At 34.6% G+C, this 10,641-nt stretch overlaps 1 protein-coding gene across 1 annotated transcript in view; it reads right to left on the bottom strand.

Annotated features, from left to right (window-relative positions):
• TMPRSS15 (transmembrane protease, serine 15) overlaps positions 1-9,454 on the bottom strand; it is a 135,809-nt gene extending 126,355 nt beyond the window's left edge. The window contains exons 1-3 of the mRNA XM_011926526.1: positions 9,161-9,454; positions 3,951-4,081; positions 3,626-3,693 (exon numbers count right to left, since the gene is read on the bottom strand). Of these exons, the coding sequence (XP_011781916.1) occupies positions 3,626-3,693; positions 3,951-4,081; positions 9,161-9,305 (344 nt within the window). The 5' untranslated portion in view covers positions 9,306-9,454. The remainder of the gene's footprint in view (positions 1-3,625; positions 3,694-3,950; positions 4,082-9,160) is intronic.
• Between the last annotated feature and the right edge of the window lie 1,187 nt (positions 9,455-10,641).

Genomic DNA, 10,641 nt, shown 5'->3' with positions numbered 1-10,641 from the left:
TTATCTTTATTCCACTATAAGAGGATTTTAACTTAGCAATTCATGTTGTATTTCAAAGGATGCTATATCTCTCATAGAATTTTAGGGATATTAACCCTGAATAAAGATTATTTTTGGAAGATAAGGAAAATTCTGCTTTCTGAAGATTACAGAAAGTACAAGGTAACTTAGTTTCTATCACATCACATTTGAAGAACTGATTTTAAAAGTCTCCAATGAAACAAACCACAACAATTTGTCATTTTTCGGGAGGAGGTAAAGAAAAAGTAAATAATGATCATTTTCATTCTAACCAAACAGGTGTTTAAACCTTCATGTATAGCATTGTCTCTCTCTCTCTCTCTTTCTCTCTCTCTCACACACACACACAAACACTTACTTATATTTTTGATGCATCTATGAACCATATAAACTGTAGAGAGATACTGTAGACTCTCTACCTCATTTCCAACTTGCCTCCAGTTTTTGCTAAACAACGAGGTCATTATGAAAACAATAACACATTGCTACTAAATTCTAACAGTATTACAATCTAAATGATAGATAAGTCCCTTATAGACTTCTGGATAGACCAGTACACCTTTAAATCCAGTGACGGCTTCTTATAAAGGTTATTTCTCCATTCGTTTAACTCATTCCAGTCGACTTTCTGAGTATTTTTCTATGTGCTAGTATTTTTCAACTAGCATTGTTAATTCATAGAAGAATAACACATGCATAACCATTAAAAAGGAAAAAAATAAGAGAATAAAAAGATTGTAAACTTAGGTACTATTTACCCTACTCTGAGTATAGATTCTCCCATCAGTTTTCCCATAAAGTTAGCGAGCACTTTAACCTACACAGGGTTAAAAATCAGAGTGGAGAACAAGGAAAACTAAAGGTGCAAGCACAGGGCTTGCCTGGACAAAGGTTATGGCAATTTGGCAAATGAACACAATAAGGCACCCGGAGGGACAGTAGTCACTGAGAAACATACAGCAAACACTGCTTGGACAGTTCCTGAATATGTGACTCTTTAACCTTAATTTTCACTGCTTCACTCTCTGTCTTGAGTGCTTTTTAAATATAAAAATTAGTAGTAGAGGACAGCATGAATGTTTTAGACAGAAAGTAAATGGCAGCATGACATTGGAAAAATAACCTAGCCTCTCTGAACTGTACATTAATAATTCATGACAGGCTGACAATCTGAAACTCCACAAACCCCTAGTGAGGAATGCATTAGGTGACATACACTAGTACATGGTAGTAATGGTACACAGAAGAACAAATTGACAAGTTTGTGGTGATATTCTGATTAGTACTGAGAATGTAGTTTGCTAAGTGAATTGGCATACCAGGAACACCATCAGTCCATATATATTTACCATTTTTCTTTATAAAAATAGGGCTAAAGTGTCTTAACTTTTTCAAAAATAACGTAATTTTTAGGGAGCAAAATGTAAAATATCTGAATTTTTTTAGTGTTATTATGATGCCTTATGATTTATCTAATTGAAGACATAAACCTTAAATATCAATGGACAATGTAGACAAGAAAATTGTAATAATTTCTATTAGACTGTCAGCTGTATAAAAGCACAAAAAATATGTAATTTTAAGGGCCTGGTATATAATAAATAATACATGAATAAAAGTAAAATTAATTAATATTCAGGTTTTATAGGCAGCAGTGTCTTGAAAACCTATAGGAAGGCTGTTGTCGTCAGCTATAGGGCTTCTATATTGTGCTTTCATTTCAAATTGTGGGCTTAGAGCTTTCGGCTACCTTCAATTGCAGTGCACCAGCTGCCTAAAACTAAGACTTATTGACTTTCATGGTAAAGGACTATGGAAGATGGCCAGCTGTTACTAAGGACTATTGCCACCAGTCTAGCTTACTTAGATGTTTGACTGGCATAAGTCATGCCTCTGCATGCTCATCTTGGCTTTCATCGTTTGTTCTCCTTCCTGTTCCAGGTTTACTGTCATCTTTCTTATTTCTGTACAAAAAGAGAAGTTTCCTGTTCCATTGCACCTTGAGTCCACCCATCTATGGTGAAAAGCAAACCCCGCCTCCCTAAAAGTTGTTATATTCTTTGGGTTCTGCTACTCCAACATTAGCATTTGGAAGGAGAGCATATGCTGAATCAGTACAACAAAACCCCATTCAAATACATTCCCCAGCACCTACTAGCTGTGTGATTTGAGGCAAGTTAGTTTTTTTCCAAGCCTTGGTGTCATTATTTATTTAAGTCGGAATAATTGCTTCTCCCTCACAGTCATTTGGTGAGGAATGAATAAGAAAATACGTTTTACGGCCGGGCGCTGCGGCTCACACCTGTAATTCCAGCACTTTGGGAGGCCAAGGCGGCGGGATCACGAGGTCAGGAGATTGAGACCATCCTAGCTAACACGGTGAAACCCCGTCTCAACTACAAATACAGAAAATTAGCCAGGCGCAGTGTTCGGCGCCTGTAGTCCCAGCTACTCGGGAGGCTGAAGCAGGAGAATGGCGGGAACCCAGGAGGCGGAGCTTGCAGTGAGTCAAGATAGCGCCACTGCACTCCAGCCTGGGCGACAGAGCGAGACTCCGTCTAAAAAAAAAAAAAAAAATTACTTAAGTCACCAAAGGCTTGGCCTGAAATAGAGACTCAACCAGTGAGTTTCCTTTTTGCCAGCTTGTCGTAGGATCTGCGTTTTCCCCAAGGTTCTGTAATACTGTCTTTCTTTCTGTGGTTTTTAAATGTGAATTACTGTAAAGACTGCTCCCTTCCCTTCTTCAGATACCCCTGTTCTTGATCAGTCTTTAACTTTTTTTTTTTCTTGGAATTCTCTCCCTTTGTCTTTTTCATTTTTAACTTGATTTTATAAATTTACATTTTTCTTTCCTTTATAATTTTTTTTAACTTTCCTGTTGGCTTGTATCTCTACTCCGGAAGCCCACTGGTAGTTTGTAGTTTAGAAAACTTTAGGTTCAGAGAGATGTCGGCAAGATTGTCAAACTCTTCTTCATGATACAATAGCAACAACAACACGCAGATCAATTTTCTTTGTGAGAAATACAAAAGCTAATTGTTTAGAAAATAGATCTTACAATAGAAATAAGAAAATAGTTCTTACAAAAATTTCCATATATTACAGATTCAAACATTCATAGTGTGGAATTACATCATTACATTATTAATGTAAGATTCATTAGTTTATTGAGCACCTACTTTGAGCAATGTTACACCCTCTGGGTACAATAATGAACAAGTATCTTCTCTCTTTGTATTTATAGTATAAATGAAGCAGAGTGATACAATATTATTTTATTAAATGATGAGCAAGCTTTTTCCAGATGTTTGTAGCAAATCTAACACTATATCTGCATCTGCATACATTTAACCTCAGCCCTCTCCATGTGTCTCTGCAAGATGTTATTGTCAGGAGAAACATATTAACATAAGATCAATTTTCAAAAGTTATTATTATTTGCTACTAAAATGAAAGTTTATGCTGTGCCACTTTGCTTAATCTTCAAAAAATATTGAAAAATTTAAATATTCCTCTTTTCCTATGTATAGTGATGCTATTTTACAGACATTAGCAAAAAGATCACTAATTTTCTGTCAGTAGAAAATTTTTGAGCTGTACTCACTCAAACTGTAAAACTCTTGAGTTCTTATATTCATTCTTCAGATTGCTTGATAGAAAGATCTCATCTATCTAGAAAAATGTAAAAGGTTGAATGACTATACTAAATTTAAGATTTTAACTTTTGTTGAAAAGTTTATGCAAAGCAATCTTTATGTTCTGCTTAGAATTGGGGGAATTTTCTCCATAGTAATGGGGCTCAGACATTTAAGTATTTTGGGTATACTACATTTATTCTCTAGTTGTTTCACAGTGAGAAAATGGTGTCTTTGGCAAGTAGTTAAACTATGTTATAAAAATTTAAACCAGCTGAAGAGACAGTCTCCTACCATTTGCTGAAGGTCAAAAGCAAGAACTTTGAAATCCACTGAGAGTTTGTCTTGCAAGTTAGGATTATATGTAACTCCGGATGTTATTTTAAATGTCCCTCTGGCTTCATGACTTTGTCCAAGTGCTGCACCTAGATAAATTAATAAGGAAAAAAACACTAAGATTTTGAATTATGAGTAGGAAAAATACGCACATTCTGTTAAGACACAGAAGTAAAGCTCTTGCTTGATGTGTTAGCTCTGTGGTTCTTGCTTTTTCTTTGTAGTCTCATGTTTCAAAATCAGCTGCTTTCTTTCCCCAGCTGTCTGATTGTTTTAAAAGATTGGAAACTAAAGTTTTTTCCACTATTTCAATATTTTTTTCTTTTCTTTGAAGTCTAACCTACACTCCAAGCTTCCAAATTTTCATTATTATTGTTATTGAGATTCCTGTTGGAAGATACATGGACTGATGAACTCCCACCAATTATGGGAAGTGACTCAGGGAAACATGGTGAGAAGTGAACCATTAAAAGTTTTGTAGCTGCTTTCAGATACTTCTTGAACACCTAGCATCCAGGGACACCACTGGGTTTTGACATATGAATTTCTGTGAAGATTTCAGTGTTTTGGTTACTTTGAAACATGACTTTGAAGCTACTTCTTTCATTCTAATAATTATAAAAATGTCATGCATGACCTTGTGCCATTAGCTGGTGACTGTCCTTGTTGAAGACGTTATTTAGAATGCTGTAGAAAATAGATAACCTCACTAGGAAAAAAAAATGGAAAAAAAGAAGGTTAACAAATTAAATATAAACATGGATAATAAAATGTGTCATTAAGTCCTGCATAATCCCTTTATCAGCATATTTTCATGGACACTGATTTATGTTTAAAATGAATTGCTTCAACTGAAACTCACACAGTGATGAACTCATTAGTAAATATAATAATAATGAGATATAATTCTCACAATAATCTGGTGTGACAAGACATTATTTCTTCTTTTCTGAGATAGGGTAATCGGTATTTAGAATGATGAAGAAAATTTCTCAAGGTAGTAAATGTCTTAAGCAACAGATCTGGAATTTGGTCATCGCAATGACTGACTCCACAACCCAGGATCTCTATGTAATACATTCACACCAAACTATCCCATTAAGAGGATAATTAGAAATAATAATTCAAGCAGTATGTGTGCATATAGTCTAAATAACGTTAACTGCATAATTGATGTAACGTATTATTTATACTATTTCATTTGTATTTTAAAGACTCTAAATTAGATTGAAGTTTGCATGTTTAAATGCAGAATACAAGGAAGGACTGAGGAACTACAACAGATTAAAGGAGACTAAGGAAGCGTGATAACTAAATCTTACATAGGAATCAGCACTGGATCTTAACCTGGTAAAGGGTATTAGTGGAAAAACTGGTGAAATTTGAATACAGTATATGGTTCAGTTAACAATATTGTAGAAATGTTAATTTCTTGACTGTGGCTATTGTACTCTGGATAAACAAAATATTAACATCCAAGGCAGCTGGGTTATATGAAAACTCTGTGCAATTTTTGCAACTTTTAAAAGTCTAAAGTGATGTCAAAAAAAGTATAAAAAATGTTAAAAGTAGTATGTGCTTTGAAAGCCCTAAAGACTCTGCAAAAAGTCTCCTGAAACTGATAAATGACTTCAGCAAAGTGTCAGGATACAGAAAAAATGTACAATGTGAGTTGCATTTCTAAACACCAATTACATTCAAGCTGAGAGCCAAATCAAGAATTTAATCCCATTTTCAATAGTCATACAAAAGATAAAATACTTAGGAATATCTCTCATCAAGTGTGTAAAAGAGACCTGCAAGGAGAACTACAAAACACTGCTATAAAAATCAGATAACACAAACAAATGGAAATACTTCCATGCCAATGGATTGGAAGAATCAATGTTGTTAAAATAGCCATCCTGCCCAAAGCAACCTACAGATTCAATGCTATTCCTATTAAACTATCAAACTCATTTTTCATAGAATCATAACAAATGATTCTAAAATTCATATGGAACTATGAAAGAGCCAGAACAGTCAAAGCAATCCTAGGCAACTTCATGCTATACGATAAGGCTATAGTAACTAAAACAGCATGGTAGTGGTACAAATACAGACACATAGTCCAATGGAGCAGAATAGAGAACCCACAGTAAAGTAAAGCTACACACCTACAGCCATCTAATCTTTGACAAAGTTGACAAAAATAAACAATGAGGAAATAGTTAATAAACAGTGCTGGTATATCTGGCTGGCCATATGCAGAAGAATCAAACTGGACCCCTACCTTTCGCAATATACAAAAATTAACTCCAGATAAATTAAAGCTTTAAATTAAGACCTCGAACTCTAACAGTCCTAGAGGAAAAAAAAGGTAAAACATAATTCTGGAAATTATCCTTGGCAGAGAATTTAGGACTAAATCCTCAAAAGCAGTTGCAATGAAACCAAAAATTGGCAAGTGGGACCTAATTAAACTAAAGATCTTCTGCACAGCAAAATAAACTATCAGGAAAGTAAATATACAACCTATGGAATGTGAGGAAATACTTGCAAACTATGCATCTGAAAGGAACTTAAATAATTGAATAAACAATAAACAAACCCATTAAAAAGTGGGCAAAAAACATGAACAAGCACTTCTCAAAAAAAGACATACAAGTGGCCAACAAATATTTTTTAAAATACTCATCAGCACTAATCACCAGAGAAGCGTAAATCAAAACCACAGTGAGATGCCATCTCATACTGGTCACAATGGCTATTACCAAAGAGTTAAAAAACAACAGATGTTGGCAAGGCTTTCAGAGAAGCAGGAACGCTTATACACTGTTGATAGAAATGTAAAGTAGTTCAGCCACTGTGCAAAGCAGTTTGGCTATTTCTCAGACAACTTAAAACAGAAATACCATTTGACCCAGCAATCCCATTACTGGGTATACATCCAAAAGAAAAAAAGTCATTCTACCCAAGAGACACATGCACTCACATGTTCATCACAGCACTGTTTACAATAGCAAAGTCATGGACTCAACCTAGGTGCCCATCAATGGTGTATTGGATAAAGAAAATGTGGTACATATACGTTGTGGAATAAGATGCAGCCATAAAAAAGAATGAACTCATGTCCTTTACAGCAACCTGGATGCAGCTAGATAGAGGCCATTATCCTAAGCAAATTAATGCAGGAACAGAAAAAGCAAATGCCACCTGTTCTCAAGCATAAGTGGGAGCTAAACAGCAGGAACTCATGGACATAAAGATGGCAACAATAGACACTGGGGACTAACAGAAGTGGAGAGTGGGAGAAGGGAAAGGGTTGACAAACTAATTTCTGGGTACTACGTTCAGTACCTGGGTGATGGCATCGTTCATTCCCCAAACCTCAACACATGCAATATACCCAGGTAACAAATCTGCACATGTGCCCCCTGAATCTAAAATAATACTTTAAAAAGGAAAAAATAGTAGTATGCGTTATGATCTCTGGTGTGATGGTAAAGCATTAACTCGCCCTTTTTATATTTAGTTGTTCACTGTTAAATTGTATTATCACCTATACATATTTATTTTCTACTTCCCTTGTAAAATAACTAACCTTTGTATGTTTATTGAACATCAGGGATTCCAATGGACTTTCAAATGCTTATACATCCTTCAAGTTATTCACAGCAATTAAGTAAGACCCAAACAGCCATTTTTCTAGAAGTTTAATCAATATGTATTATCTGGTAGTACTTTGTATAATTTTATAAAATATCCACACTTTTTTTTTTCTTTAAAATATAGCCCTTGTGTATGTCTATAGTTTTTAAATAGACCAGGAATTATACTAAAATTATTTAATAAAACTATGGCATGTGCATTACATTCTAATTTAAACTCATTTGTTTACTAGAATAAAACAGCTAACCCAACAATTGTGGATTTAATAGGTAAAACTAAAATCACTCACATGTGAAAGATATTGTGGCTCATGTCTGTAATCCCAGCACTTTGGGAGGCCAAGGTGGGCAGATCCGGAGTTGAGAGACCGAGACCATCCTGGCCAACAAGGTGAAACCCCACCTCTACTAAAAATACAAAAATTAGCTGGATGTGATGGCATGTACCTGTAGTCCCAGCTACTAGCAAGGCTGAGGCAGGAGAATCACTTGAACCCAGGAGGCAGAGGTTGCAGTGAGCCACTGTACTCCAGCCTGGCGACAAAGCGAGACTCCATCTCAAAAAAAAAAAAAAAAAAAGAGAGAGAGAGAGAATTTATATGCCCATATGTATATATATAGTTGATCATTTTAAAAATGTAAAAAATTGTCTAAGAACAAATAAACTGCTAATAGGTAGATTATTGCTATACATCCAATTTTTTAAAATTTACCCAATAAATGAGTAAGTGGTAAGAGGGACTACAAATTCTAGAGCTGGATTGTCTAGTTTGGAATCTTACTTCTGCTACCCACTAATGATGTCAACTTAAGCAAGTTACCTCTAGTCTCTGTCTCAGATCCCTCATCTGTAAAACAAGCATACCAATAACCACTCATATGTTGTAGCTACACAATATATTTGAAGGTCTTTTAAAAGCTGTTGGTACAAAGTTAGCTCTAAAAAAGAGTTATCATTTCTTATATTTTTTCTGTTTATCAAAGTTGCTACTCAGTTTGTGACCTTTTTAAGTCTACATTTATATCCAACTTCTTTTATATTAGTAGAATTAAAATGGTTAGACTGAGAAGTGAATGAAGATAGAAATAAACAATATTTTTGTTAAGTTTGCATGTTTATCTGCTTATATATTCAACAACATATTAATATGTTTATGATTTAAATTATATCAAAACAAAACCAGGGGCCATGAAATCTACTTGATTATATGTAGAAGCCAAGAAACTTATTTAATATTATTTATTTTAAAAACTATTTAGTCTCATGCTTAAATTCTGGGTTAAATTTCAAATTACATACCAGTTAATTTTCCTAATATTCTCTGAAGGGAACTACAGAGAAGTATGTGAATGCAACAAAAAAAATTTTGTCATGAAGATTACTTTGAAATATTAGATTGAAAGCCCAAAATAATGCATTTAGTTAGCAATGAATAAAATAGACTTACAGAATAACTGAAATTAAAGTGTGTACATTCAGCTGAGAGCACTTTCACAAGCCAACTCCATGTGACTTACCTCGTTGGGATTCCTTGATTGTCAGCCAGGACACTGCAATTAATCCAGCACAGAGCACTACCAATATGGCAAAGAGAGCTGCAAACATGATTTCATAGGAGCTGAGAGAATGGTGCCTAGAAGACACGCTTCTTTTCGAACCCATTTTTGGTTTTGAAGGCTTGCTAATTTAAGAACTGAAAGAGAATATAAATAACTATACCAAATGAAGAGTAAAATCTCTCAAATTTTTAAAGATGTGTAAAGCAACAACTACCTGTCTACATGCATACCAGTCAGTGTAAGTGAGTTGTGCATGTCTCTTTGACAAAATTATGTCTCTATACATTAAGTATCATTAAAAGGGTGGTTAATCTTTAAGGAGATATAAATGGGTAAAGATGCCTAGAGCCGTAAACCTTAACTACCTGAACAGGCCATTTGCCAAGGTGAATCAAATTAAATTCATGTTGTAAACAAAAAAGACACTTTATCATTTGGAGACTATTAAGAAAAATGTGAAATTCATGACAGACAAATTAGTCACTAGGCACATGCATTTGATATTCATAGAGAGAGCTCCTAACAGATCAACCTTCTACCTTCTGACTCAGATCATTCTTAAGACATTTCTCTTATATGTTGATATAGACCTTCTAATATATATAAAGCCTAATATATATATAAAGATATATATAAAGGTGCAGATATATATATAAAGCCTAACATATATATCCTCTCTCTGTGTACATATATGTATACATATATTCCTTATGGAAACAATCAAAAGTGTTGCAAACTTTGTTATGTCACCCATGTGAAGTTATGCAATGTAAGGCACTATTACCTAAGGGAAAGTACACTTAAACAAGGCATTATATGGCTACTCTTTATGGCCTTGTGCAGTTATTAATGAATGGGAGTAACTATCATAAGAGGAATAAAATATATGTTTCTATTCTAAGAAAATAGTCTGGGTGGGGAAGATATTGCTCATTTGCCCTGGACTTTCTCTCTTTAAATACGCCAATTAGAACAAGAGAAGAGGTTAAGATAATCATAGTTATAGTTGTAGACGTATGCTTTGTGGCAAAATCAAAGTTGTTTTCTGATAATTAAATTACAGTGTAGCATTGTGATTATTCACACCATGAATAATGATGAGTTCAGGAATTTTAAAACACAAACATTAAAACCAAATGAAACCAAATCTATTCTGAGGTAAACCAATGTGCCTTTTATTCTGGTAAATAAAACTGGCAGGAGGTAAGAAAGTTTTAGATTGGAAAACCCTAACACACTGAAATTGTGGCATATTATGATGGGCTTAGATGAGCAGTAGCTGCTTTTCTTCTTCTTTACCTATGAAAGAGGAGAATTGCATGTTGCACTCAGATTCAAGAATTTTTGGCCGGGCGCGGTGGCTCAAGCCTGTAATCCCAGCACTTTGGGAGGCCGAGACGGGCGGATCACGAGGTCAGGAAATCGAGACCATCCTGGCT

Source organism: Colobus angolensis, unplaced genomic scaffold (genome assembly GCF_000951035.1).
Source record: "Colobus angolensis palliatus isolate OR3802 unplaced genomic scaffold, Cang.pa_1.0 Scaffold69, whole genome shotgun sequence".
Classification (NCBI taxonomy): Eukaryota; Metazoa; Chordata; class Mammalia; order Primates; family Cercopithecidae; genus Colobus; species Colobus angolensis.
Note: the sequence above shows the minus strand (reverse complement) of the source record. Positions and strands in the feature narration are given on the sequence as shown.